At 38.5% G+C, this 25,697-nt stretch overlaps 2 protein-coding genes across 2 annotated transcripts in view; both read left to right on the top strand.

The window, feature by feature from the left end:
• The first annotated feature begins 6,714 nt into the window (after positions 1-6,714).
• LOC128729038 (uncharacterized) lies at positions 6,715-8,884 on the top strand. Its single transcript, XM_053822685.1, has 3 exons — positions 6,715-7,399; positions 7,740-8,661; positions 8,833-8,884. The coding sequence occupies exons 1-3, from the start codon at positions 6,715-6,717 to the stop codon at positions 8,882-8,884; spliced, it is 1,659 nt and encodes a 552-aa protein (XP_053678660.1).
• Positions 8,885-10,304: 1,420 nt separating this feature from the next.
• LOC128729037 (putative odorant receptor 83c) overlaps positions 10,305-25,697 on the top strand; it is a 21,171-nt gene continuing 5,778 nt past the window's right edge. Inside the window, exons 1-5 of the mRNA XM_053822684.1 lie at positions 10,305-10,323; positions 22,628-22,645; positions 24,400-25,247; positions 25,329-25,574; positions 25,668-25,691. Coding sequence (XP_053678659.1) covers positions 10,305-10,323; positions 22,628-22,645; positions 24,400-25,247; positions 25,329-25,574; positions 25,668-25,691 — 1,155 coding nt within the window. The remainder of the gene's footprint in view (positions 10,324-22,627; positions 22,646-24,399; positions 25,248-25,328; positions 25,575-25,667; positions 25,692-25,697) is intronic.

Below are 25,697 nucleotides of genomic sequence, written 5' to 3'. Positions count from 1 at the left end.
ATTCCAGGATTTAAAAAACTGCCTTGTATCAGAACCTTTGCTAGTAAGACCCGACTACAAAAACACCTTTGTTATAACAACCGATGCGAGTAACTACGCCATTGGAGCTGTGTTATCAAACGAAAACAATATCGAAATGCCCATAGCATATGCAAGTAGATTTCTGGCGCCAGCTGAAAAGCGATATCATGCAATTGAGAAAGAATTACTCGCAATCGTATGGGCGACCGATTATTTTAAGCAATATATTTTTGGCCAAAAATTTATAATCTATACTGATCATAGGCCATTAGTATCCATATGGAGATTAAAAGAAACATCTTCAACTCTAAGACGATTAAGATTAAGATTACAGGGATTGGATTGCGAAATTCGTTACAAAAAAGGAAAGGAAAACATTGTAGCGGATTTCTTATCCCGTTTTCCGGATTACATAGAGACTAAAGAAGAAAATAAACAAGTAATAGGAGTTGTCACTCGGGGCCAAAATAGAAAAAAAGATCTAGACACGGTTAGCTCCGAACAAAACAACCAAAACAAATTTGGCGAGAAAAATAATTTGAAAATACCAACGACCCAAACGCACTGGGAAGATTTATTAAAGATAAACGTTGACATCAAACCAACGGAAGCTGAAATACAAAGAAGATGTCAAAGAGCGGAAAGAAAGAAAATTGACAGAACTCGATTAGAAAATTATAATCCCAATTCCGAAAAGACGGAATTGAACTCTAGCGAAATAAAACAAATTTTAAAAGAGTTCCATGACTCTCCTCTAGGTGGGCATGTCGGAGCAAGAAGAATGAGAAAAAGAATTGGAGAGCTATTCTTTTGGAAAAAAATGAGAGCAGATATAGATAATTATGTAAAGACATGTGATTCATGCCAGAAAAACAAAATTCGAAAAACAAATAAGATCCCAATGAAAATAACCTCAACTTCCAACGCTCCTTTAGAAAAAAATGTTTATAGACGTTGTCGTCCTACCGGAATCAGATACGGGAAACAAATATGGACTAGCAGTACAGGACGACATCTCAAGATATTTAATCGTATTGCCCATGAAAAACCAGGAAGCTTCGACAGTAGCAAAAACCTTTGTCGAGGGGGTAGTCTGTAAATTTGGATCCCCGCTGGAATTAGTTACTGATCAAGGCACAAATTTTATGAGTCAAGTCATGAAAAATATATATAGACTCCTCAAAATTAAGAAAATAAACACATCCGCGTACCATCAACAAGCTAACCTAGTAGAAAGAGCAAACAGAGAACTTAAAATTTACTTACGCCAGTTCATTGGGCAAAACTCTGCAAATTGGGACAAATTATTACTATTTTTTACGTTTCAATATAATACTACAATAAATTCATCGACTGGATTCACACCAAATGAACTGATGTTCGGACGAAAAGCTAGATTACCGACATCTATTTACAACTCAAACACAGGAAATAATTTTTATGGTGAATATTGTGAGCAATTGAAAACAAAATTAAAACAGGAGAATCTTCTGGACAAACAAAATTTGATCATGTCGAAAGAAAAACGTAAAACTATTTATGATCAGGACACTAATCAATGGCAACCAATGTGGGGCGAACTTGTACTAGTCAAGAATACCCCTACGGGAACTGGCCAAAAATTGCAAAATGCATGGAGAGGTCCTTATGAAGTAGTTGAAATACCAAGCGAGCAGACATGCGTCATTAAAAACAGAAGGAAATCAGAAAAAAATCATGTCAACCAATTAATACGGTACCCTGAACGACAGAACTAGCTTTAAAAAAAAATACAATAAAAATAAAAAAATAAATATATAAATAAAAACAAGGAAATTTTTACTTGGACAATTTGTAACAATTCTAACTCATATTTTTTTTTAGAATAACCATTTTACCACCAGAAAAAGGCACAACAAAGTTTCAAAAAAATGATTTTTGCATGGCTTATAGTTAGCAACATCTGGATATTAGGGTTCGGCCAAGCAGAACTTACCCCTGAAAAAACCTGGCAGTACTCACTACACGGAACGGAAGTGGTACTAGAAGAAATGGGTGAGATTCTAATATCCGAGGGTATGTATAACTTTGAGCTTCATTTAAATATTTCCAAAGTCGATGAAAACATTGAAGAACTGGAAAGAATTTTCCAACATAACACCTTGTTATGCGAAACCCCAGAAAATTCATCCGAGGACATTCCTTGCAATTATAATTTGAAACAGTTAAAAAACACTTTTGACCACCTCAAAAAAAGACAAAAGCTTATCAAATCCTTTTTTGGAAAGCAAATTTCAAAACGCTCATGGAAGTTTTGGAATGACATGGATGAAGACGATAGAATACGGGTAGATTTAAATATGGATAAAATCCGCCATAACGACGAGGAAATTAGAAATACTATTCAGTTCCAGACATCGGCTCTAAGGAAAATATACTCTTTTTTTAAATCAGACAAGTACTCAAGTGGACGAAACAGCTTCGTCACTGATAACCAAATTTAATTTATTACGAATAACAGTCGAGAACTATAGAAACCTCACAAATGGTTTGAAAACTCAACTCTGAAAAAACAAGCGCCTATTTTATTTAACTGCATCCGTTAACCAACTATTGGCTAAAATACAAAAAAAAACCAAAATATCTTTCTAAACGCTATACAAAAAAAAGGAAAAATTTCAAACCATTTTCGATGTACTAGGTACTGATTTTAAAGATAAATAGGTTAACAAGAGTTATGATATGATCCCTACTAATTTAGCAATTCCCTAAGACCCTTTGCTCATTAAATTGATTGATTTTGAAATAACGCTTAAACAAAATTATGACTTACAATTTTTATTTAAAATCCCATTAGTTTATCGCCAAACAAACACCATGAAAAAAATTACAGTAGCACCACACCTGAATGGGTCAACAGTTACAATGATTGAAATGATCAAAAATATAATATTGATAGAAAAAAACTCGTTTTGGAGCTATGTCGGTGATAGCTTGGATGTACAAAAATGTACCCAATTGCAAAAGTTTAAAGTTTGTAGTTTATCAACTCCTCGAGAAAATTTGAAATACCCTGGAACTTTGCGCTACAAACGTGTTGTTTCACAATAACTCGTTTAATTGCCAGATGAGATATATCCAAATCAGTCACGACATTTGGTTCGCAACAGGCGAACATAACACATGGAAATTTTTAACGCCTATAAAGACAGCGCTAAATATCAAACGAGGACATAATTCATCGACACTTTTTGTAATTGGTACAGGACAAATCAAAATTGAACCTAATATGACTGTGGAGACAGACAGTGTTAAAATAACGTATAACGAAAACGTTACGGCAAACAAAATATATTCAAAACATGTTACGAAAATATCTTTACCAGTTATGAAAGGAACGTTAGACTCACTACGACAAATACCTTTACTAGAAAATTCATTTCCTATTTATTCCATGCTAGATAAAGAAAAACTTTTTTACTTTGGTGTCGAAATAAACGCCCTAAATCAGCATCCAACAGTATTAGAAAATCTGGCATGACCCATGGTGGTTTTCCACAACGACGGTACTAATTAGTTTAGGCATAATAGGAACGGTGGCGGGATGTTTAAGAGGAAAAATGTCCTGCTGTTCTCTTCAATACACCGTCGCACAAAACGAAAAAGCCCTACTGCCAAGAATCACTCAAAAGAAACTCACGACGGAGGCTCTCAAAAGGCTTCAAATTTGCGGTTTTGTCGTCAAAAATGCAGCCACGGCCGGAAACGCTCGTACATGCTTCGGCCCTTTTCCCCTTCGCTCACATTTCTCATTTCTGTAGCTCAGTTTCTTTCAAGGTAGAGAGACGCAAGCCGCGAGCGCAAGCTTCGAGCGCAATTACGCTCGCGCTTACGGCTGCGCTCTCTTTCAGAACAAACGCGCAGACGGAAGAACCTACAAGAGGGAATACAGTACATTTTATTGCGTTTTTCTTATTTCATTATTTTGTTTGCGGTGGCGTCTTTCAGCTGCGTGTACGGGGAATAAACGCCTTCATCGTCCAGTAACACTGCTTGCCTGTATCGTCCAATTGCACGTAGTTCACGTTTATCAGCAGTATTTCCAGTGGTGAAATGCTGTGACATAATTTTCTCGTCAAACAGGAGCAAACATCCTGTCCTGCATAGTAGTTCCCTCGTCAAGCAGCAGCAAACATGAAATAAGATAATGAAAGTATTAGAAAGCAGATCAAACTTCAATTGGGATGATTTTTAACCTACCTCAACGGTACCGCTTCCTCTGCAATGATGCGACCTTTCTCCAAGAACAGCACTTGCACACTGGCAGTTTGAGTTTTCTCTTTAACTTACCCGTACTCTTCGCCGTTTGCTTCAATCCACAAATTTGCTAAGTTCTCTTCGCCGACGCATCGGCCGGACTTAGAATTTGGAGAAACGCGCACACAAACCCAAAATCGCTGCTGGCAGCCGCACACATGCACACGCACAAGGGTGCGAAGGTGCAAAGCGGAGAAATCTAGCCCATTTCGTTCGCTTCGTGCAGCCAGGCGGGGAAAAATCACCCAAAATCACTCAAACCGGTGAGGGATAGGTAGAAAATCATCTTTTGTCTCTTTCCCGCTACCACAGAGCTTCGGCTTTCGCCAGTAGGGAGGAGTCAAAAGGCATTCGCTAACACAAGAAATAAACATGATAGAACTACCAGCACAATGCACCGCCAACAGCAATATAGAAATTCATAATCAGTTAACAGAAGCTTTGAAACCAACAGTTCGCTCCTATAAGGGTAGAAGAATAAGACAAATAGTAATTAAAAAAAAGTAATAGGAGGATTTAGCGTAAACTCATCGTTAAACGATAGAAGGTAATACTTTACACCATGGCTTGAAGGAATAACCACCCGAACCGACTACTTGGCGTTCCCAGCAAGCAAATGCCGAAGTGCTTCTGTAGCGGGAAAGAGAAAAAAGATGATTTTCTATGTGCACCTCTCCAGTTTGAGTTATTTTTGGGTGCCAATTCACCTCGGCTCGCCCTCTCGGCTGATCGTGTGAGCGAACGACGCGAAAGTCTCAATTTGTGAGCGCATTCTCATTACTGCGCATGCGCGCGCATACTTCGTGAACAAAATGCTCTAGCACCTAACATGACTCCAACAATAGTTGCAATACTTTTAAGGGCGCCGAGCATTTTTTTCGCTTTTGCTTATTCTCGATATGCGATCGTGCGCGGTCGAATTCAGTACGTCACCAAACCAAAGCAAGAAGAAAATTTGGTAATCATTTTGATTAATGATCTGTCAAAGTATTGCTTTAGCCGAAAATAAACAAGTACAATTATTAATCGCAGAAGACAAAATAGAATTTTTTACGCAAAATGCCGCGAATATCTGGAAAAAAGATCTTTTGAATAAGAAGATTCCTGTCCAGATAAGTAAATTAAATTTAAATATTGTTTCATACCGCTCCCTGGGTAAGAATTAGGCGTTTATATAAACGAAACAAAAGTGTTGTGCAGTGTGCTAGTGAAACCTGAATACCTTAATACCACAAGCAGCCTTTTTGGGTTTGTGTGCCCGGAATTAACACAAAGAATAAAGGTAAGTATCGTACAAAATAAGAGGAAAAAAAAAAGATTTACTGGTGCATCTGGCGATCTGTCAAATGATTTGCGCTAAAACGTGATAAAACCAAAGCAAAATGGATCGCAAAACAAGAGGTGGCCGATTTTATGCGCAATGTCGTCAAAAAGCTGCTCAATTTCACGCGGATTTCGATTCGCTAGCTACTGAGGAAAGGGAAAAAGCTGGACCGAGTAAATTTTCACATGTACCCTATCCATCCGTGGGTAAGTATTTCAAATATTCATATTGTGTCGTATCGCCCCTTAGGTAAGTATGGGTAGCGTCATTCTTTTAAAACAAAAATGTTGTGTCGTACCAAACAAAATAGAAAGTGTAATAGAGAAGAAAGTGAAATTTGGTATTTCGTGCGTTTGTTTCCGAATTGTTTATTGTGCGTTTAATGTCCAATATATGCCTTTTAAAAGTTAGTGTTTTGTGCCCTGTGATGTATTGAACCAGTGCGTTATATGTTATTATATGTCTAATATAGGTAAGTGTTTTGTGATTCTGCTGTCATTTTTTAGTGTTTCGTACATCTGATTAAGTTAACTATTAGGCCAGTCTGGTGTCTTACATAGTCACATTATATTGCAAGTGTAGGGTGTTGTCGTTTTGACTGCCCTGGCCGTATATTATGTATTTTTTTTATTCAAATCATGAGTTAAATATTGATGATAATTATAATAATGAGTTAAATTCCATTTTTAAAATACAGAAAACAAAATTATTTCATAAAGTTAAATATTCAAATATCAATTATTAAATGGCAAGTTTGGGGTGTTAATACTTTAATTGACAAAAGGCCGTGCCCTTCATCAATATTATGGGTTTAAAAATTAGGATTTAAATGCATTTGAAAATAATTTTTTTTTATAATTTCTGTGTAGGAATTTTCAAATGTTTTAATGTATGTTTGAAAATATTAAATCGATTTTGAGATCGGTGGTTAATATATTTTATGTTGTATGAAAATTGTTAAAAATGTTGCGATTAAATTTATTGCCTCCTGTTTATTACGCTAATTTTTCGCAGAATCTTCATCTGATAGTGAAATTTATAAGGAAGAGCCAGGGCCTAAACGGGTTCAAATAATGGGAGAAAATCCAAGCCATAGGGTGGATGAATGTGGAGCTGACGATCACGAAAGACCGGATGGGGACGACTGCATTAAGGAAGATGAAGAAGCAGTCGGTTGGGACGGTGCATATGGATTTTTCGATAGCATGAATTTGGAAGATTGCCTTCGATTCCTTGCAATTACGCACCAGCTCCCCCGTTCGGCGGTCAACATGATGCTGGCCATCCTACGGAAGAAGCTCGATTTGGATCTTCCCAAAGATGCGCGGACATTGATGAAAACACCTTCCCCTGGTAATAGCAAAATCGTTGCTATCCAGGGAGGTGATTTTTGGTACGGAGGATTGAAATCAGTCCTGACCAAATGTGTTACTCCTGTAGCTCTTTCCAAAGCCCTCAATCCCGAAGCGACACATTTTTCACTCGATGTGTCAAGCGACGGGCTGCCACTCCATAAGGCTGGGCCAACACAGCTTTGGCCTATTCTTGTTAAAGTGGTAGAGTTCCCAAAGCCCCCGGTTATGACGGTAGCCACATTTAGTGGACCATCCAAACCGGAGAGCATCGAAGAATTCTTGCGGCCGCTGGTGAATGAACTATATGAAATTCACCAAGGAGGTTTGGTTATCGGCGATAGAACGTTGCACTTTAAAATTCTCAATTTTATCGCCGACTCTCCGGCTCGAGCTTTAATTAAAGGTAAGTAACATTAAAATTATGAAATACTTCGAATGGTGTCTAAATAATTTTTTTTTATTTACAGCTACGACGAGCTTCACTGGAATGCATGGTTGCTTAAAGTGTTCTTGCGTTGGAGAATACTTCACCCAGGGTAAGAAAGTAATTTTCGATGCCGTGGATGCTCCCCTGCGTACGAACGCAGGATTCCGATCGAGAGCATGTCCTGACCATCACAAATCTTGGCGTTCGCCCTTAGAAGACCTTGTAAGTTTTAATTTAATTGATAACGTTCCAATTGGAGAACGACTACATTGAATTAATTTGGGGGTGACCCGAAAACTATTCCGAGGATTTCTAGAAGGCAATTTTGAAAGATTTCCTCGGTGGTCCCCTCAAGTAAAGGAAGTTGTTTCTAAATTTTTAGTACAGATGCAACTTCCATCTGAAATTCATCGTACGCTTAGAAGCGTACAGTACGTTGCTTTTTGGAAGGCATCCGAATTTAGGACCTTCCTTCACTATGCAAGTGTTGTGGATTTGAAGGACTGTTATGATGCGCCAGGCTACAGTCACTTCCTGCTTTATTTTTGCGGTGTTACGATTTTGTCATCATCGTACCACCAGTACCTCTGGATCCGTGCAAAAGATTTCCTTTTCCGATTTTTTAAGGATTTCGGCACATTTTATGGTCGTACCCACATGACCAGCAATGTCCATAATCTCCAACACGTGTTTGGAGAGGTTACAATGTTTGGACCGCTTGATGACTTTTCTGCATACTGCTTCGAAAACCATTTACAGCAGATCAAACAATGGGTTAGATCTGGCAAGAAGTGTGCGGAGCAAGTGGCAGCCACATCAAATGAAATTGCCACAATCTTAATGGCTGCCAATATTATTGTTCCGAATTATCCATGCTTGAAGAGAAACGGTATCGGAATACACGTGACCGCCGATTTTGTCTTAATGCCAAATTTCAAAGATCAATGGTTTTTAACTAAAAACTACGATATTGTTAAATGTTTGGAAACAAGGACATCATCTTTGTTTCCTATCTCCGTAGTTGGTATCCGGTTTTTGTCCAAGGCGCCGCTTTTTGTGTTGTCTGCAGAAGATAATTCCTTTGTAATAACCTCTTCGGCAGACATACACATTTACCAAATAAGGGAAAATGCGCCAACTGAAAGAGTGGAATTATCTTGCAATGGAATCTTGTGCAAGCTGGTAGCAGTCCGATTGCCTGCTCAACCATTAACTCTTCCTTCTACTCCAACTCTACTGTATCCTAATGATCCCTCGACTCTTGCTTTGTTTCCCCTCCTTCATACTTTTGATTCCTAACACTTTTTCACTTTCGACTCCTAATAATTCCTCCACTACCATAAGATAATTCCACCACAACTCCGGATAATTGTGGCCATATAATTTCATGGGACGACTTCTTTTAACAGCACTACTGGCAGTTGTTTCTTTTTTGCCGTGCTGGGCAACCTGCGTTTCTAACAAGCCTCCTAAGCGAACCGTTTCGTCCTCGTCATCGCATATTTGACATATGTAGAGTGTACAATTAATTTTTTTTCTCATTTTATTGCATAGTATAGCATAGAGTATAGAGCACAAACGAGTTTAGTGCGCACCCTAATTTGAAAACCAATTTAAGGAAAAAAATACTATTTTATCTTTCAATATACTGTCTCATCCGGTTAATCTTTCTCTACACAAAATTATGATTTGGTGACTTCCGAATATATAGACAGGTTAGTACCTTGCAAATAGTGCAAATATAGTGCGCAGGTTAGGTAAGATTTTATCAGGACTTAAAAAAAAAGTAAGGTACATTAGGCGCAGTAATCATGACTCTGTTTAAAGATTGCAAAACTCTCTTATCCGCGGTCAATAGGAAAATGCTTAGCAATAATTTTGATCCTCAACATGAATCGTTGCATTGACAAGCACTCCTAAATGGACAACAGCTTCACTGTTGTGCAAAACACATGGCATGAATTATAATTATCCATATATGTTTTACGTACGTTTATACCCGGCAACCAAAACAAATCTACTTAATACGTACTTTGACGTGAACCGCGCTATAGTGACAGATTATAAAAAACATAAAAAATGTTGCGTGCATGCTAAGTGTTAATACATCTAATGCGGTTTAGCTCATGAATACAGGTTAAATTTTTGTTATAAAAAAAGACTCCCATTTGCACTCCCATTCGCAATCCCCCTGGCTTGGGTGTTCAATCAGCATTAAAACCCGTTTAGAGCAAACATATATATATTATATATATATATATATATATATATATATATATATATATATATATATATATATATATATATATATATATATATATTTATATATATATATATATATATATATATATATATATATATATATATATATATATATATACATATGTATATTTATGATGTTTCTAATATATGTAAATATATTCTAACATATATATATATTATTTGAAGAACCATTTGGCGAGTAGTTGTATAACATATTATTATATTTGAACAAAGTAGCGACTCGATAATTTTTGTTTCTTATTTTTAGCAATAAGATTTATCATTCATGGATGCACACAGCATGCACCATAAGGCATTCAAAATAGCCTACAAAATAATGCAACATATTACAAGTAAGCAAGTAAGCATATTCATTAAACATATGCAAGTTTACCCAATATAATATTTTAATCTGTATTTCCAGTGGTCTTCTTGAATCGTACTAATTTTCGATTCTTGTATATATGCATGTTAACATCACAAGTGAGTAATCGCACAGTTAATGTTTTTACTTATGACCAATGTAGATTCGTTTTTTAAAAGCACGTCTATAATCATGTTTCTAGGGGCCTTCTCGAATCGTACTACCCATTCGATCCATTATCATGTTTCAGAAACTATGCATGTAAACCTCACATGTAAGTAATCACACACTTTATGCTTGATCTTATCGCTAATATTTATTAGAGTTATAAGGCGCGTCGGTTATCACATTTCATATACTTTCATTATTTTTTTTAGATTTCATAAAAATAATATATTATTATAGTTTTAAATAATACGGGTAAACATCTATTGACATATTATATGTAGAATTGTATAAATTACGAAGGAGAACAAAACTATACTGTCTAAATACTAATACTACCCAATCCTTACACGCTTATGACAGACACTTCGTCTTTTGCCGGTATAATTGAGTCTGCCCTTGGCATACCAAACCTTTTTTTTTTTAATTTCTCCATGTCTGATTTTGTTTTTTGAACTCCACTGATGCAATTCAACATTCTGTGGAAATTGGTATATTTTCTAAACGGAATCTTAGCGCCGTTTTTTCCTCCGCCATTCCAGCTACATTTTACCAAAAATGAGTCTGCTTAAATAAAATGAAGCATCTCATTCATTCTATTATCTGGGTCTATTTCTGTAATGTTTTCAATCAAAGCTTCACAAAACATATTTAAATTTGCTTCATTTGCTAAAAAATTCTCTAATGCATCAAGTTGTTCGACTTCAATAATAAACGGAATTTATATTGTTGATGTTTTAGACGATTTTTTTTAGATTTCGTTGTGGAGTGTACCGAAGAATTTTTTAACTCAATAAAGCTGCGTGTAAGTGCATATAATTGCTTATTTGTCAATATATGTCATCATAAATTGCTTTTATATCTACAGCAGTTATTGTATTGTGTACAGCATTTTCCTTATTTTGGTTCATTATTTGATTTTCGGCATTTCTTTCTCTACTTTCGCTGGACGAATTCGCGATTACTTCACAGAAATACTCCAGCGGTGCAGGCAACGTATCCACCACAGCGTTCATAGGGCGAAGTGGAGTGCTGAGGGAAACCAAATCTTCAAGGACCGGTATTAAACCAGCAACAGTGGACAACAGCGGTGTAGGCTGGGTATCCACCACAGCGTTTGATGTACAAAAAGAAGTGCTTGGCGTATCTATATTACCATTGGAAGGTTTTGATGCAGTACCATCCGCGAAGAATTCCAACGGAGGAGGTTGCGAATCCACCACAGCGTTTGATGTACAAAAAGAAGTGCTTGGCGAATCCATATTAGCATTGGAAGGTTTTGATGCAGCAACACCAACGAAGTACTCCAATCGTGGAGGCAGAGTGTTCAGCACAGCCTTTGTTGGGTGAGGCGGGGTTCTGAATGATAACAAATCTTCACTGGCTGAATTTAAAATGGCACCGCCGTCGTTGTAAACAAGCGGTGGAAGCAACCTGCAAAGCTTATCTTTTGCTGCAACCAACGAGGATTTGTTGGAGGATTGTTCATTTCGAATACTCGCCAATTCTAATAACTGATTTTGTACCGAGTATTTACGTGAATTTTGTGCTTTATAATATGTTGAACTGAATTTATCCATTTTAAATTTGAACTAAGCGGCTATCGTAAACTTATCTGACGCGTAGACTTACAGGTCTATGAACAAAACAAAACAGTCACAGTTAGAATGAAACAGGTATAAGAACAATAAAGCCCTTCGCATTCGTATACATATATAAAATATCCAACGGAAATGTTCTCATTGGCTTGAGAGAGAGAGAGAGCGCAACCGTGAGCGCGAGTTAACACTTCCACATGGTGTAAGGGTTTTTGAGAGTTCGGATTCCTCGGACAGAGTAACGTTGTAGTTATGAGCTAAACTGAGAATGTCTTTATTTTTACATTTTTGTCTTTTTATATGCTAAAATGTTTCTATATTACAATGTGTGGGAACGGGATGGATGGCTGAGGACATGTTGTTTTGTTGGTTGATTTATGGTGGTCTGGAATACCTGAAGTTTTGGCGGGTGCATATGTTTATTCGGATTCCAGGGGAATTCCAGTACGGGTTGGCGGATGCATATGTTCATTCAGGTGCAAGGGTACAGGTGATTAGTTTTTATGTCACTGATCAGGTAAGCAGTTGCTTATTCGTCTCAGGCCTTTCCATTATTGTAGATATTGTAAAAAATAGAGGGTACGTGACCATGGATAACTCGCCCCTCCTTAAATTTTAAGGCTCCGTCCGAAAAACTGCCATCATCGTCGGCGGTTTAATGGTATCGGTCTGGATTTCTTGTTGGGGTTGCTACAAAATCACATGCTGCTTGCTGTCCTCGTAGAAGGGCTGGGACACATTCGCCGTTATCTTCTTGCAATTCTTTTAAATATATATACTTGTTGCCGTTTGGTATGATGAAAAGTTGGGAGTTTAGGGATAGGTAAAATTGTTTGGGTACATGAATTTTCTTATTCCTATTTGTTATACCGTGCAATTCTATTTTCTTATATACATCGTTTGTTGTTTTTGGACAGTTGATTATGAATAACATTTCGTCTTTTTTAGTTGCTATTTTTCTGCTCGTGTATGAATACGCATCCGAAATTGTTTCGACAGGAAGATTTTGTTTTCTTATATCACTAATTAATAAATCTATTTCGCTTTTACTTAGTATGCGAGGATAAATTTATGAAGATTTTATTTTTAAATCACTCTTGCGGATCCTTTTTCCTCCTTTAAATAAAACAGTGGTTCTATTAACCTTCTCTATCTCTACCTTCCTATACGGTTTGGCTTGCTTAAGCCTTCGTTTTGTTTTCATATACGCCTGGGAATTTACAGTTATAGTTTTGGGTTTTCGTGTTTTGTTGTGGTACTTTATATCCTTGTCCTGCTTTATTTTTAATTTATTTTGATTTTTTTGTAAGATTTTAGGAGTGCTTTCGGTTGGTGTTATGATTTCGATAGGACTAAAGTTAGTACAGGAATGTATGGAATGGTTGTATTTATGAATTGCCATCGTTACCAAATCTAAAACGGATTTGTAAGGATGTTCAGTTTTTGTTATACGATATATTTCTAGTAAAGTTGAATGGAACCTTTCAACTACACCATTCATTTCGCTCCTTGAAGTAGCTGTCAAATAAGGAGAAATTCCATAACTATTAAAAAATCTGTGATTTCCCGTGAATTAAATGACTTTTCTCCGTCTATAACAATAATGTCTGGAGGTCTATGTTTTAGTATAACATCTTGTAAAACAGGTAATACATCAACAATGGCTCTAGAGCCTATTTTTACTGCTTGTGCATATTTTGAAAATTTATCGACACAAGTTAAAAAGTAATGGTTTTCCAAGAAAAGGATGTCGATATGCAATATCTCAAAAGGTGTTTTTGGTAAAGGGGTTTTTTGCATTGGTGGATTTATTGGGTTTCTGTCATACTTGCATTCGTTGCATGTGTGGCAATTGCGTATGAAATATTTGATTTGTGCTGACATTCTTGGAAAATAATACTGCTTGAGGATTTGAGTTCTGTTTTCTTCGTATCCTCTATGTGCCCTACTATGTTCTTTACTTATTATATCTTGCTGATCGTTCTGGTTTTCTACATCTTGCAGTAATTTTTGTGTAAAACGAATTTTTAGCATATTTTGTCTTCCAAAATTTTGTTTATATACCTCCTGTATTTTTCCCATCAAAGGTTCACTGGTGGATATTCCATTCAATTTTGAAAAATCAAAATGTGTTTTCAAAACATTCAGTAAGCTTTGATCATTAGTGTTAGAGATCGTGATATGCTTTCGAATGATGTTTGGGAATGGTTGAGTAGTAGAAATTTTATCGCATCCTTCATTTAAAATAACTTGATGTCTGAATGTATTTAAAGGGGCTTCGGTTGATGGAATGTAAAAATTATCGCTTTCGTTTGCAGAGTGCTGAGTGGCGGTCATAGAATAAACCATGCGACTCAAAGCATCTGCTACTACGTTAGTTTTCCCTGGCTTATAAATAATTTCGTAGTCGTGTTCTTCCAAATATGCTTTCCATCGTTTTAGTTTGGCGTTAGTATTTTTTTGAGACAGTGTAAACGTGAGGGGTTGATGGTCTGTTAAGATTTTGAATTTAGCACCATATAGATAATTACGGAAGATTTTTAATGCCCAAATTATTGCAAGCATTTCTTTCTCTGGTACTGAATAAGATTCGTCTGTTTTAGTAAGTGAACGTGAACCGAAATGAATGGGTTTGTCTTTCCCTAACTCTCCTTGCGAGAGAACAGCTCCAATGGCAAAATCAGAAGCATCTGTTGTCAAAATGAAGGGTTGACTATAATCTGGGTAGATTAAAATATCTGACGATGATAAAATTGTTTTCATTTTTTCAAAACATTCAACCTGTGCCAATGATAAAGTTATCTTTCTATTCGAGGTGCAATTCTTTTCGCCTCTTTGAGAGCTGGTTAATGGTTTCGCTATTTTAGCAAAATCTCGAATGAATCTTCTATAGTACCCCATCAGTCCTAAGAACGATCGAAGTTGTTTTTATTGTTTTTGGAACAGGAAACGTTCTTATCGATTCTAATTTGTTGTTGTTCGGTTTTATACCCTCACTCGAGACTATATGTCCAAGAAATTCAATTTACTTATGTAGAAATTCTGATTTATCTAGCTGGACTTTCAGATTTGCTTTATTTAGCGTATCGAGAATAATGCTTAAATTGTGCAGATGCTCTTCTACGGATTTCCCAAATACGATAACATCATCCATATAAATATAGCAAATTTTTCTTATAAATTCTCTAAGGACATCGTCTAAAGCACGTTGGAAAATTGCTGGAGCATTTTTTAGTCCAAATGGCATGATCTCGTATTTTCCATTATTTATCGAGAACGCTGGTTTTTCGCTATCAGCAGGTTTCATCTTAATTTGATGGAATCCTGATGCAAGATCCAAAGATGAGAAAAATTGTTGCCCTTTCAATTGATCTTATACATAGGATATTTCTGGCATTGGGTACCGATCACTTATTGTTTTCTCATTTAGTTTCCTATAGTCGATCACCATTCTAATTTTTTTTTGTTCTGAAGCATCATTCTTTTTTGGTACTATCCAGACAGGAGAAGTCCAAGCCGATCTGGATGGTCTAATTATACCTGAATCCAAGAGGTTTTTTATTTGATCGTTTACTTCGGCTGTATACGCTGCGAGATACGGATACACTTTCTGATGTACGGGAATATCATCAGTAGTATTTATTGTACACTCTACGTTAGTTGTACATGACAAAGCCAAGTCTGGTTTGTGGAAAACATTATTATTTTTGCTCAATACTTCTTTTAGCATATCCTGTTGTGGTGAATCAAGATGATCTACCCGAAAATCCACAAGATGATTTTCTCTAACAGCTTGATAGGAGTGTAAAGGGATGGTAAATGGCAATCCACTGTTGGTGATAATTCTAAGAATATTATTTTTAAAGCATAATTGAGCTTCAAGCGTTTTTAAAATTGACATACCAAGAATTCCAAAGAAGAATGAATGAAAATCGTGCATAATAAATTGAAATTTTATGCTAGATCTAGGGTAAAAAAATGCAATGTCAATGGCCAAAGTAGCGTTAAATTTGCCTGTGGCACTTTTTATACTACAAGAAGAATGCTCGTATGGTTTTGAGTGCATGTAGGCATGTGCGAGTTTGGGCGATATTAGATTAACATTAGACCCACTATCTATCAAAAATGGAAATTCTCCCTGTGTTGTCCGCAAAAAGATGTATGGGAGGAATGGCTTCACCATTTTGCGGCCCAATCTAAAAAATGATTCTCTTCTTGGTACATGCTATTAGTTGGTTCATAAGTTGGTCTTAAATTTCCATTAATTTCCGTTTCGTTTAATGGTGGTGCTCCTGCAACATAGTCTAACGGAGCATCTACTGCATATGTTTGCCTTTGTTGTCCTGTTCCCTTACGTTCCTGATTTCTATTTGCATAATTAAGGGATTTCGATCGTATGGATGGATCTACTTCCATAGGCACTGGATAGCCGTTATTATTTTGCTCAGCTGGATTTTTTCTAATGTTATAATTATTTCGTATATTCATATTTTGGCCATATTGATTGGACCAATATATTGTCTATTGGTATGATTCCTAGTGTGACTATACTGAGGGGTGGGAAAATTATTCCTTGGATGGAAATTTTGGCCGTGATTCGAAAAATTTCTAGGCGGCAAGGGTGGTTCTGGGTAGTTTTGGCTATAATAACCAGTCCTCCTAGAAGGTGGTGTATGAAGGTCTCGAGGTTTGGGAATGTGGTTAAAACGAAGTTCAGATTTGAATAGTGCTGACCTCAAATTCATATTGCAGTATTCTAAACAATAATTATAAGCCGCGTTTAAATTTGACGGATTATTATTTTTTGGCAAAAAACAGAGAGGATTATCCAAACCTCTTATAAAGCAATCCGAAGCTTTCTCTCGGAAGTATGTTGAATAGGCTTCGAAATTAGCAGCGTATTTCGGATCGGTTTGAGCTTGAGTGATTATAGCGTTCTGTAGATCGTTTACTCTACTGAAATAACTGCTCAGGCTTTCACCCTGTTTCTTGCTGATCGCGCTGAGTTCGTGATCCAGCGTTTTCAATTCCCTTTTATCCTTATAGTAGAGGAGTAGGGTTGATTTAATAAGTGACCAACCACTTGTAACACAGTTAGAGTTCAATACATCAGCTGCTTCGCCCTTAATTTTCCGCCTAATTGTACCTTCGATCACGTGGTAGGCTGCGGAATCCCTCGGAAGTTTAGCGTACATTTGTAGTATGTGTTCTACTTCCATCACCCATCTCATTAATTCACTAGCTTTACCATCAAAAACTGGTAACTCTTTGACAAAATCTGGGATTTTACCCACTTGGATATACTCCTCATAAGACATGGTGTTTTCTGTGACCATCCTGTTTTTAAAATATGCTTCCTGTCTTTACTTTTTCCTATCAAAATTTTTAGTCATACACCTTGGAATGCACTTTTTTTGAATTGATTCGTGTGATTACTATCAGGTTTAAGATTCTAATTTTTTTTAAATCCCTGGAAAATTTCTTGAATTGTTTTCTTCACTTTTTTATCGTTCACTAATCTAGCTTAAAAAAAAATAAGGTGACTCACAGTAAAATCAATGTAAAACTGATGAAGCTCATGCTCTGTCGTTCTTCGAGGCTGCTTGATGCTCCGGGTGGTCCTTTTTGGATGGTGGTCCTACTACGGGTCCTCGGCTTCTTTCGGAAGAAATGTTCGCGAATTGCAGTATCCGGTGATCTTGTTAGGTGGTGGTCCTTCGTCGTTTGTGCAGGGTTTATATTTTCAAATCACCTCACTTTGATTTCAGGTCCCTATTCGGGCGCCAGTTAACACTTCCACTTGGTGTAAGGGTTTTTGAGAGTTCGGATTCCTCGGACAGAGTAACGTTGTAGTTATGAGCTAAACTGAGAATGTCTTTATTTTTTTTTTTTTAAGAACTTAAAATATTTTGTGTTTATTTCACTTAAAATGCTAATATACTTGTTGTCATCTTATTTGATAACTTAACTAGGTTCCCTGCTCCTTGGAGTGTCTACGCTAGAGAGTGGCTCTGAGCCGTTACATATTTAACTAGTTATAAAACATACAAGAACTACCTAAGCTGTCCCTACAAGTTTCATATTGTTTCTCAGCATAAAGCTGGAGGTTGATAGCGCATGGCCATCTATCGGGGCGAACCCCACTTTAACCTTAAAATAACTTAAAACTATGAAAAAACCTACAACCTAGCTATATACTAATCAAAAAAATCACCTTAAAAAAGATCCCGGATCAACGCAGAGGTTGAATTCCGGGAGGTGAGTTGGAGACGCATGAAATCGGCTTCAATGCGCTCACTTATCAAAGGGATCCCTGCATCTAGATGCAGGTCCCTAGTGGGCAGATTGAGAATCATCTTCAGAAACTTGTTCTGGATTCTCTGCACCACTAGGATATCCTTGTTTGAGCAATTGCTCCAAACATTGGATCCGTACATCAGCACCGGCAAGATGACTTGGCGGTAGACAATAAGTTTATTGTCCCTCGACAGTCCCGAGCGGCGCGCGATGAGTGGATATAAACTCATCAAGAGTCCAAGTGTTTTGGAGCTAAGGTGATCTACATGCTTCCTGAAAGAAAGCTTTCGATCGATGGAAACCCCAAGGTAGCGCACATCAGTGGACCAAGGGATTTCGCAGTTTTGCAAGGTGATAGGTTCAACCTTACGCACGATGGAAGCCATAAGCATCCGACGTTTGTAGGGGACCACCATCACTTGAGTCTTTGCAAAATTGACTCTTATCCTCCAATCGTTGAGGTATTGGATATATTTATCCAAACCTCTCTGAAGTCCTCCTCGAAGAAACTCCAGATTACGAGAGGAGTACAAAATGGCAGTGTCGTCTGCATACAATGACAGCTGCGTATGATTATCCATGTCGGGAACATCCGACGTAAAACAGTTGTACAGGAGTGGTCCTAGGACACTCCCCTGTGGAACGCCTGCACAGTTGGCATATGGGGCGGACATTGTCCCCCCTATGTGTACAACCGACGTACGAGAACTCAGATAGCTCTGAATGATTCTCACCAAGTACGTCGGAAATTGTTGGGCACGAAGCTTATGCAATAAGCCATCGTGCCACACATTGTCGAAAGCCTTTTCGATGTCCAGAAGGGCCATCGCAGTAGACTTTCCACACAGCTTAGCGTCATTAATGACATTCAGGACACGCTGCAGCTGGTGAGCTGTAGAGTGTCCTCTTCTAAAACCAAACTGCACCTCCGTCAACGTGTTGTTGTCGGAGCAGTGGGCTTCCATCCGAGTGTAAATCACCCTCTCAAAAATCTTGCTTATGGCAGGCAAGAGGGAGATCGGACGGTAGCTTGAGACTAGGGAAGGATCCTTCCCTAGTTTCCGTATTGGAACGACTTTTGCAAGTTTCCATTGTAAAGGAAAATATCCAAGTTCCAGACATCTGTTAAAGATGCTGGTTAAAAAGCTCATAGCTCCATGGCCAACATGTTTTAACATCAAGTTAAAAATGTTGTCAAGCCCAGGAGCTTTAAATCCGACACTGTACTTTATGAGTGCCTGGACCTCGCCCAAGGAGGTCCGGTCAGTGTCAGGAAGAAAATAAGGAGCCGATGCTAGTTCACGGATGCTGTTGCTAACAACGGCGTCGTGTGGACTAGGCATCGTGTCGCTCACTCGATGAGAGTGAGCAAAATGTTCAGCGAATAGCTGAACCTTTTCAACAGGGGTGAAGCTCCTATTTGGGGCTTCACCCAGGGGGGAATAGGCCTAGGCCTATTGTCTTTATTTTTACATTTTTGTCTTTTTATATGCTAAAATGTTTCTATATTACAATGTGTGGGAACGGGATGGATGGCTGAGGACATGTTGTTTTGTTGGTTTATTTATGGTGGTCTGGAATACCTGAAGTTTTGGCGGGTGCATATGTTTATTCGGATTCCAGGGGAATTCCAGTACGGGTTGGCGGATGCATATGTTCATTCAGATGCAAGGGTACAGGTGATTAGTTTTTATGTCACTGATCAGGTAAGCAGTTGCTTATTCGTCTCAGGCCTTTCCATTATTGTAGATATTGTAAAAATAGACGGTACGTGACGATGGATGATAACTCGCTCACTCTGCGCTTTTGCTTGCGCTCTATCAAAAGGGAAAAGAAAGAAATCGAAATTCTGGCTATAACGAACCGAACGAACCGAGCACCTCCGATCCGAACACGAAGCGCTCTTGTAATAATGACGCCACTTGCAAACGTATTACAAAGGTGTTGCAAGGATCTCGTGAGTTGTTTTGTCTCCTGAGTTACGGAGGATATCAACGAAGTAAAGATTGACTTACGCTACGTATATGATTGACGAAGTACCCTACTAGCATTCGGGCTGTAAGCTAAGACGCTTTCCGATTCGAGCGCATTTTAACTCCTCTGATGCATGGAGTTTTCATACACGACCATGTCACACAATCGAAGGGTTTTCATTTCTTCGACTGAGAAAAAGGTTCAAGCATGCCGATCATTCTGGCACATGCAAAACAATTATGCGTCCCGTTCAGTCAAAACACGAGCGAGACCGCTGCACAAGATTTATAGCATGCCGTTTTGTTTAGCACATGGACCGTGGTTGCCCCCCTTCATTCGACGAGCATTTTACCTGAGCGTAATAACACCTCGAGAGAATAAACCCACTGTTTGGCTCTCGCAAGCCATTTGCGTTGCCCTCTTTGATTCGGCTGTGCGCTGTCGCAGGGTGAACCCTTTGCTTATTTAGGGTTCGACCCTCGGAGATTGCTGTACCTGTGATTGGGTTGCCCTTACCTTTTTCGCCCACGTTGACGGTACCCGTGCAATTGCTACTGCTATTCCGTTTGTGAGGTAATGTTTTATGATCAGCGATCGCATGTGGACAATGATTACGGTACGAGCATATTTTACCAACGGCATAGACCAAAACACGTATGAAATGCAAATCGCCATGGTTGGCGATCGTCATTGGGATTCTTAATCTAACTCCCTTGGTTTGTATCAATGAAACGATTGTAAACAAAATAACACCCTTGTTTCCTATCACCGGTGCAAACGATGCATGCAATCTACCATATGAATCTACACTCGATATACAATCACTGGGTGAGATATGCGTATTACATGGAAGCTTTCGTACATCATGTGCTCACATACGTTACAATCCATCCCCACTCCGGATCTATTTTTGGACGCATGCATCGCCGCCATCGGTCTTGGCCCACACGTACATCAAAAGGCAATATATACTCCTTAAGGTTGAAGACGCCAGATTGCTCAACCCATCGACGCTGAATACCCATTGCCAGCCCGACCAGCCATATCGACATCGGTTCCCTGTATTCTTTCAAGTCTCAACAGCCCCTTTCAAACTAACAAATAAAATTTGCCCTTCCATAGCTAGCAACAGCGCACGTGGCAACGGACGGTACCTGATCTGGATAGACAAAGCATGTATGTAGGACAGTACACGCCGGCGGGGGGAAAGAACCCAAAGTGCGAAGGAAGCGAAAATGAAAGAACATAGAAATAATGCAACGACCCTACTCAAAATCGGTAGGCGGAGAACCACCTCGACAGCCGGCGCTAAACTGACGTGAGAGAATTTTCGAGTGACTTATTAAGCAAGAATCGGAAATGTTACAATTTTGATGAGATGTTCGACAAGGCTGTTCGAGGAGTCGAAATTTTGAGCATCCCATACATTTCGTGAGTTCCACCGTTGCTTCGGTTGGTCCATCCGCCGAGCACGTTGAGTTCCTCGCCGCCTTGTGCCGGACGGGTCGCTGGCGAGCACCTTCTTGGTGGGTCATGAGTCCGGCATCCTCATGACATGCCCCAACCACCGAATTCTGCCGGCCTTCTTCGCCACCGTCAGGATGTCCAGCTCGCCATACAGCTCAGCTAGCTTGTGGTTCATTCTTCTCCTCCACACGCCCTGCTCACACACACCGCCAAAGATAGACCGGAGCACGCCCCGCTCGAAGACTGCGAGGGCGTTGACGTCCTCCGTGAGCAGAATCCAGGATTCATGCCCATAGAGAACGGCCGGTCTAATCAGCGTGCGGTAAATGGCACACTTCGTGCGTGGGAGAAGCCACCTGGACCTCAGGAGTTTGTGGAGTCCATAGTAGGCACGATTCCCCTGAACAATGCGCCTCCGGATTTCGCAACTTACGTTGTTATCCGGAGTTACGACAGTGCCGAGGTAGCAAAACTCCTCTACTACCTCAAGTTCGTCGCCGTCCACTGATACACTGCTCCCCAGCCTGGCTCTGTCACTGTCAGAGCCCCCGACGAGCAGGTACTTTGTTTTTGTCGCATTGATCATTAGTCTAATTCTTGCGGCCTCGCGTTTTAGTCGAGTGTACGCCTGGCACACCGTCCTAGTGTTCCGCCCGATGATGTCGATGATGATCCGCGAAGCCTAGGAATTGCAGGGAGCGGGTGAAATTCGTGCCACGGATGTCGAAGCACGCGCTTCTCATGGCATCTTTTAGAGCGATGTGTATCATTTCATACGAAAAAAAAATGTCACATTAACAAGCATTTATCTATCGATATTCAAGCTACCTTTTCATTTGTAAGACCTTCAATAAATAAGGAAAATTTAGCCCTGTATGGAAAACAAGTCCTATTTCGTTTTTGTCGTATAGGTTTCAATTTTATAATACAGTCTGCTTTCACTACTGTAGATACACTGAGGCCTACACTCGAAATACTGATTCAAAATTAATGTCACTTTTGTACCAAAAAAAAATTCTCTTTTTCTCTCGCTTTAATTAAAAATTTTCTCCACAAGATTCGGTATATTCGTTTTAGCAATATTGACTGAAAGTCGCACATTCTGTTGCTGTTCAATAAAACTCAGCGCTTCAGGTCGCCAAATGGATGCTCCGAAGCAGCTCGTGGCTGCTTAAGAGCTGCCGGTTGCTACTAAGTAAAACTCGTGGCTGCTTAAGTTTTGCCGGTTGCTGCTAAGCAACGCCCGGCTGCTTAAGAGCTGCCGGTTGCTACTAAGTAGAACTCGTGGTTTAAGAGCTGCCGGTTGCCAAACTGATGCTCCAAAGTGTCATACGGGCTGCCGGTTGAACTCGTGGCTGCCTAAAAGTTGCAAGGCGCTAAATCTCCACCTTGAAGTGACATTTTGCTGGAGAATCGCCTCTAAATCTTTCATCAAGCTGAATTTGTCTCACTGGGATGACACCAGCGGAGAGAATGTTACAAATTAGATTTGTAATGCTCTCGCGTGCAAACTGAGTGAACCGGTTCAAAATCTCAGAGACGTGAGCTTTAGAACCGGAAAAGATATTCGTGAATAAAAGGCGAACGAAGGTCCTGCGTGGCTTCTTTTCCACTAGAACCAATGAACGGAGACCTCTTTACAGTTTTTACGTCGTTTTTCGGTAAGATACTAAAAAACATCTTTGAATTATCAACATAGCGAAACGTTGCATTCACAAAAGACGTGCAGTGGCGCCACACTTTCTGTGGTAGTAAGGACGCAAGCGTCTCGCAAGTGAAAAACTTATCCGTATATTGTACAAAACATGTACACTATGTTTTCGCACATTGTTAGCTGTATGTGGCAATATTGCACACAACTCGATCAAAATTTTGTTTTCCGTGAGGTACTAGAGTGTGGCTCAAACACACGATGTTATTCGGCTCAAATCTCGACTGAGTTTCCTCTTTTCGTAAATTTTAAGGTCATATAAAGCCTTTTAAGTCGTAGCAAGGCTAGCTTTAATTGTACACAGGTTGTTAAGTAATTAAACAAGAAAAAAATACCGTCAGTTCATTGATAATTGAGTTCATGAACTCGGATTGGTGATGCAAGTTATATAAATAATCATTATCAATATTTAATTAACAATCAAAAAACATTTTTCTCTCCATCTTCGTCCACCGGATAAACACATGAACCAAGCAAGCAGTACCAGTACTTTCAGAAGAGTTTACTGGTTCCAAAACCCACATTGCTTTATATCTATGCATCAAAAGCGTGCGAACAAATTCCAATTACTGTATTTTTTCAAATTAACAAGAATATGTAATAATTTCTAGGGAAAACACATGTCTATAAAAATGAATGATTTTTACTGTGGTTTTTGATAGTTCCAATTTTTATATTCTGATATTAAAAAAATTAAAGCATTAATTTACATTACATTTAAAAAAGATTGTTTTCAATAACGATAAATATATCAATAATTCAATGGGCAGCTGAAGAGAAAAAAATGGCAACTGAATATATTTTTTTTGTCGCATTTTTTAAACATTCACTAGCTATAAATGGATGAATTAACGATAATGTTTAACTTAGTATCTGAAGTTTAACTTCGTTTCAAATAATACTACTTTTCTTCAGATAAGTACCCAAAGTGCAGTGGAAACAATTTAAATTTGCTTGGTTTTAATTAGCACCGATTTTAATTGGTAACCTTTTAATTACTATATGCGCTAGTGATGAAAACTTGCTTTGATATGAAAATGAAACTATCGTTGAGGTTGTGTTACTCTTCAGTTGGTTGTTTGTCGCTTGGTCATAAAAGCGTTCACGAATTTCATCATGGTCCATACAAGGGAGAAAGCGATTGAAATGTTTGATCGAATTCTTTCTTGGCAGTATTACATGCTTCGCATGATAGGACTTGATGGATTCAGCAAGCAGTTGTCCGTTAACATTCTCACCTTAGGAATATTTTTTTTAGCGAGTATGTTTATGGTAGTCTCATTTTACGACTTATTCGTTCTTTTTCGAAAGGATCTATTAGGCAAAACATTTGTGCTTACCACCATTTGTTTTGGTTTTATCGGTTGGGGAAGATTAGTCAATATTTTCACACATAGAAACTTTCTTCCAGTATTAATGCAAATGGCTAGAGCCACTTATGTTAGAGGTACTTTTGATAGACGACAAACATTTATTCTAGAGCAATACACTTCAATTTATATGCATGGAGTGTTGCTGTACTCGACAGTGTTCTTGGTCGGAGTGATTATAGCATCTGTAGGACCTGCAATGATATTTCAACTCAGTGGCGAAACAATTCTTCCTTTTGGTGTATACCTCCCATTTGTTGATCCAAACTCTGAAACAGGATATGAACTCAACTATTTATACCAGCTAAGTTGTATGCTTTGGACACCACCTGGATTGACTGCGACACAAAATATTTACTTTGCATTGATTCTCAACATTTGTATCCAGTATGATGTATTGCAGCTACATCTAGAAGACTTGAATTTACTTATTCAGGAAACCAGCTTAATGACAAAAGAACAAGTTATAGCGGAGAAGTTACGGGAAATAATTATCAATCAACAGCGCCTGGCTCAATTCGTCAATTCCATTGAATCAGTTTTTTCGATTGTCACAATAATAGAAGTGCTGTCCATGACATTTCAATTGGTGTTGACATTATTTGTAATGCGTTCAGTGAGTATCATAGTCTTCTAAGATTAATTTAAAATACATCCATTTAAAAACAATTCTCAAAAATGTTTCTCTTTACCACAGAAACTATGGCCACCAGGGATATTCTTGATTCCACTGTGCACGATACAGTTATTCATTATGTGTGTACCAGGGACAATAATAGACATCAAAGCTTCAAAGCTGACGGAAAGAATGTACAGTGTTACGTGGCATGAGCTGCATGCAAAAAATAAGCGAATCTATCAGTTACTACTTCATCGAAGCCAGCACCCTCGATGTCTCACGTGTGCTGGCATGGTCAACATGGATATGCATTTATTCATGAGCGTGCGTTTTGAATAACATTCATAAAGAGTTGGATGAATGAACAACTACAAGAACGATACAATATTCAAAAAGTAAAATTCTATTTTCTTACAGGTTGTAAAAAAGGTATATTCAATTTTTATG

The sequence above is a fragment of the Anopheles nili genome, chromosome X, assembly GCF_943737925.1.
Source record: "Anopheles nili chromosome X, idAnoNiliSN_F5_01, whole genome shotgun sequence".
Taxonomy (NCBI): Eukaryota; Metazoa; Arthropoda; class Insecta; order Diptera; family Culicidae; genus Anopheles; species Anopheles nili.
Note: the sequence above shows the minus strand (reverse complement) of the source record. Positions and strands in the feature narration are given on the sequence as shown.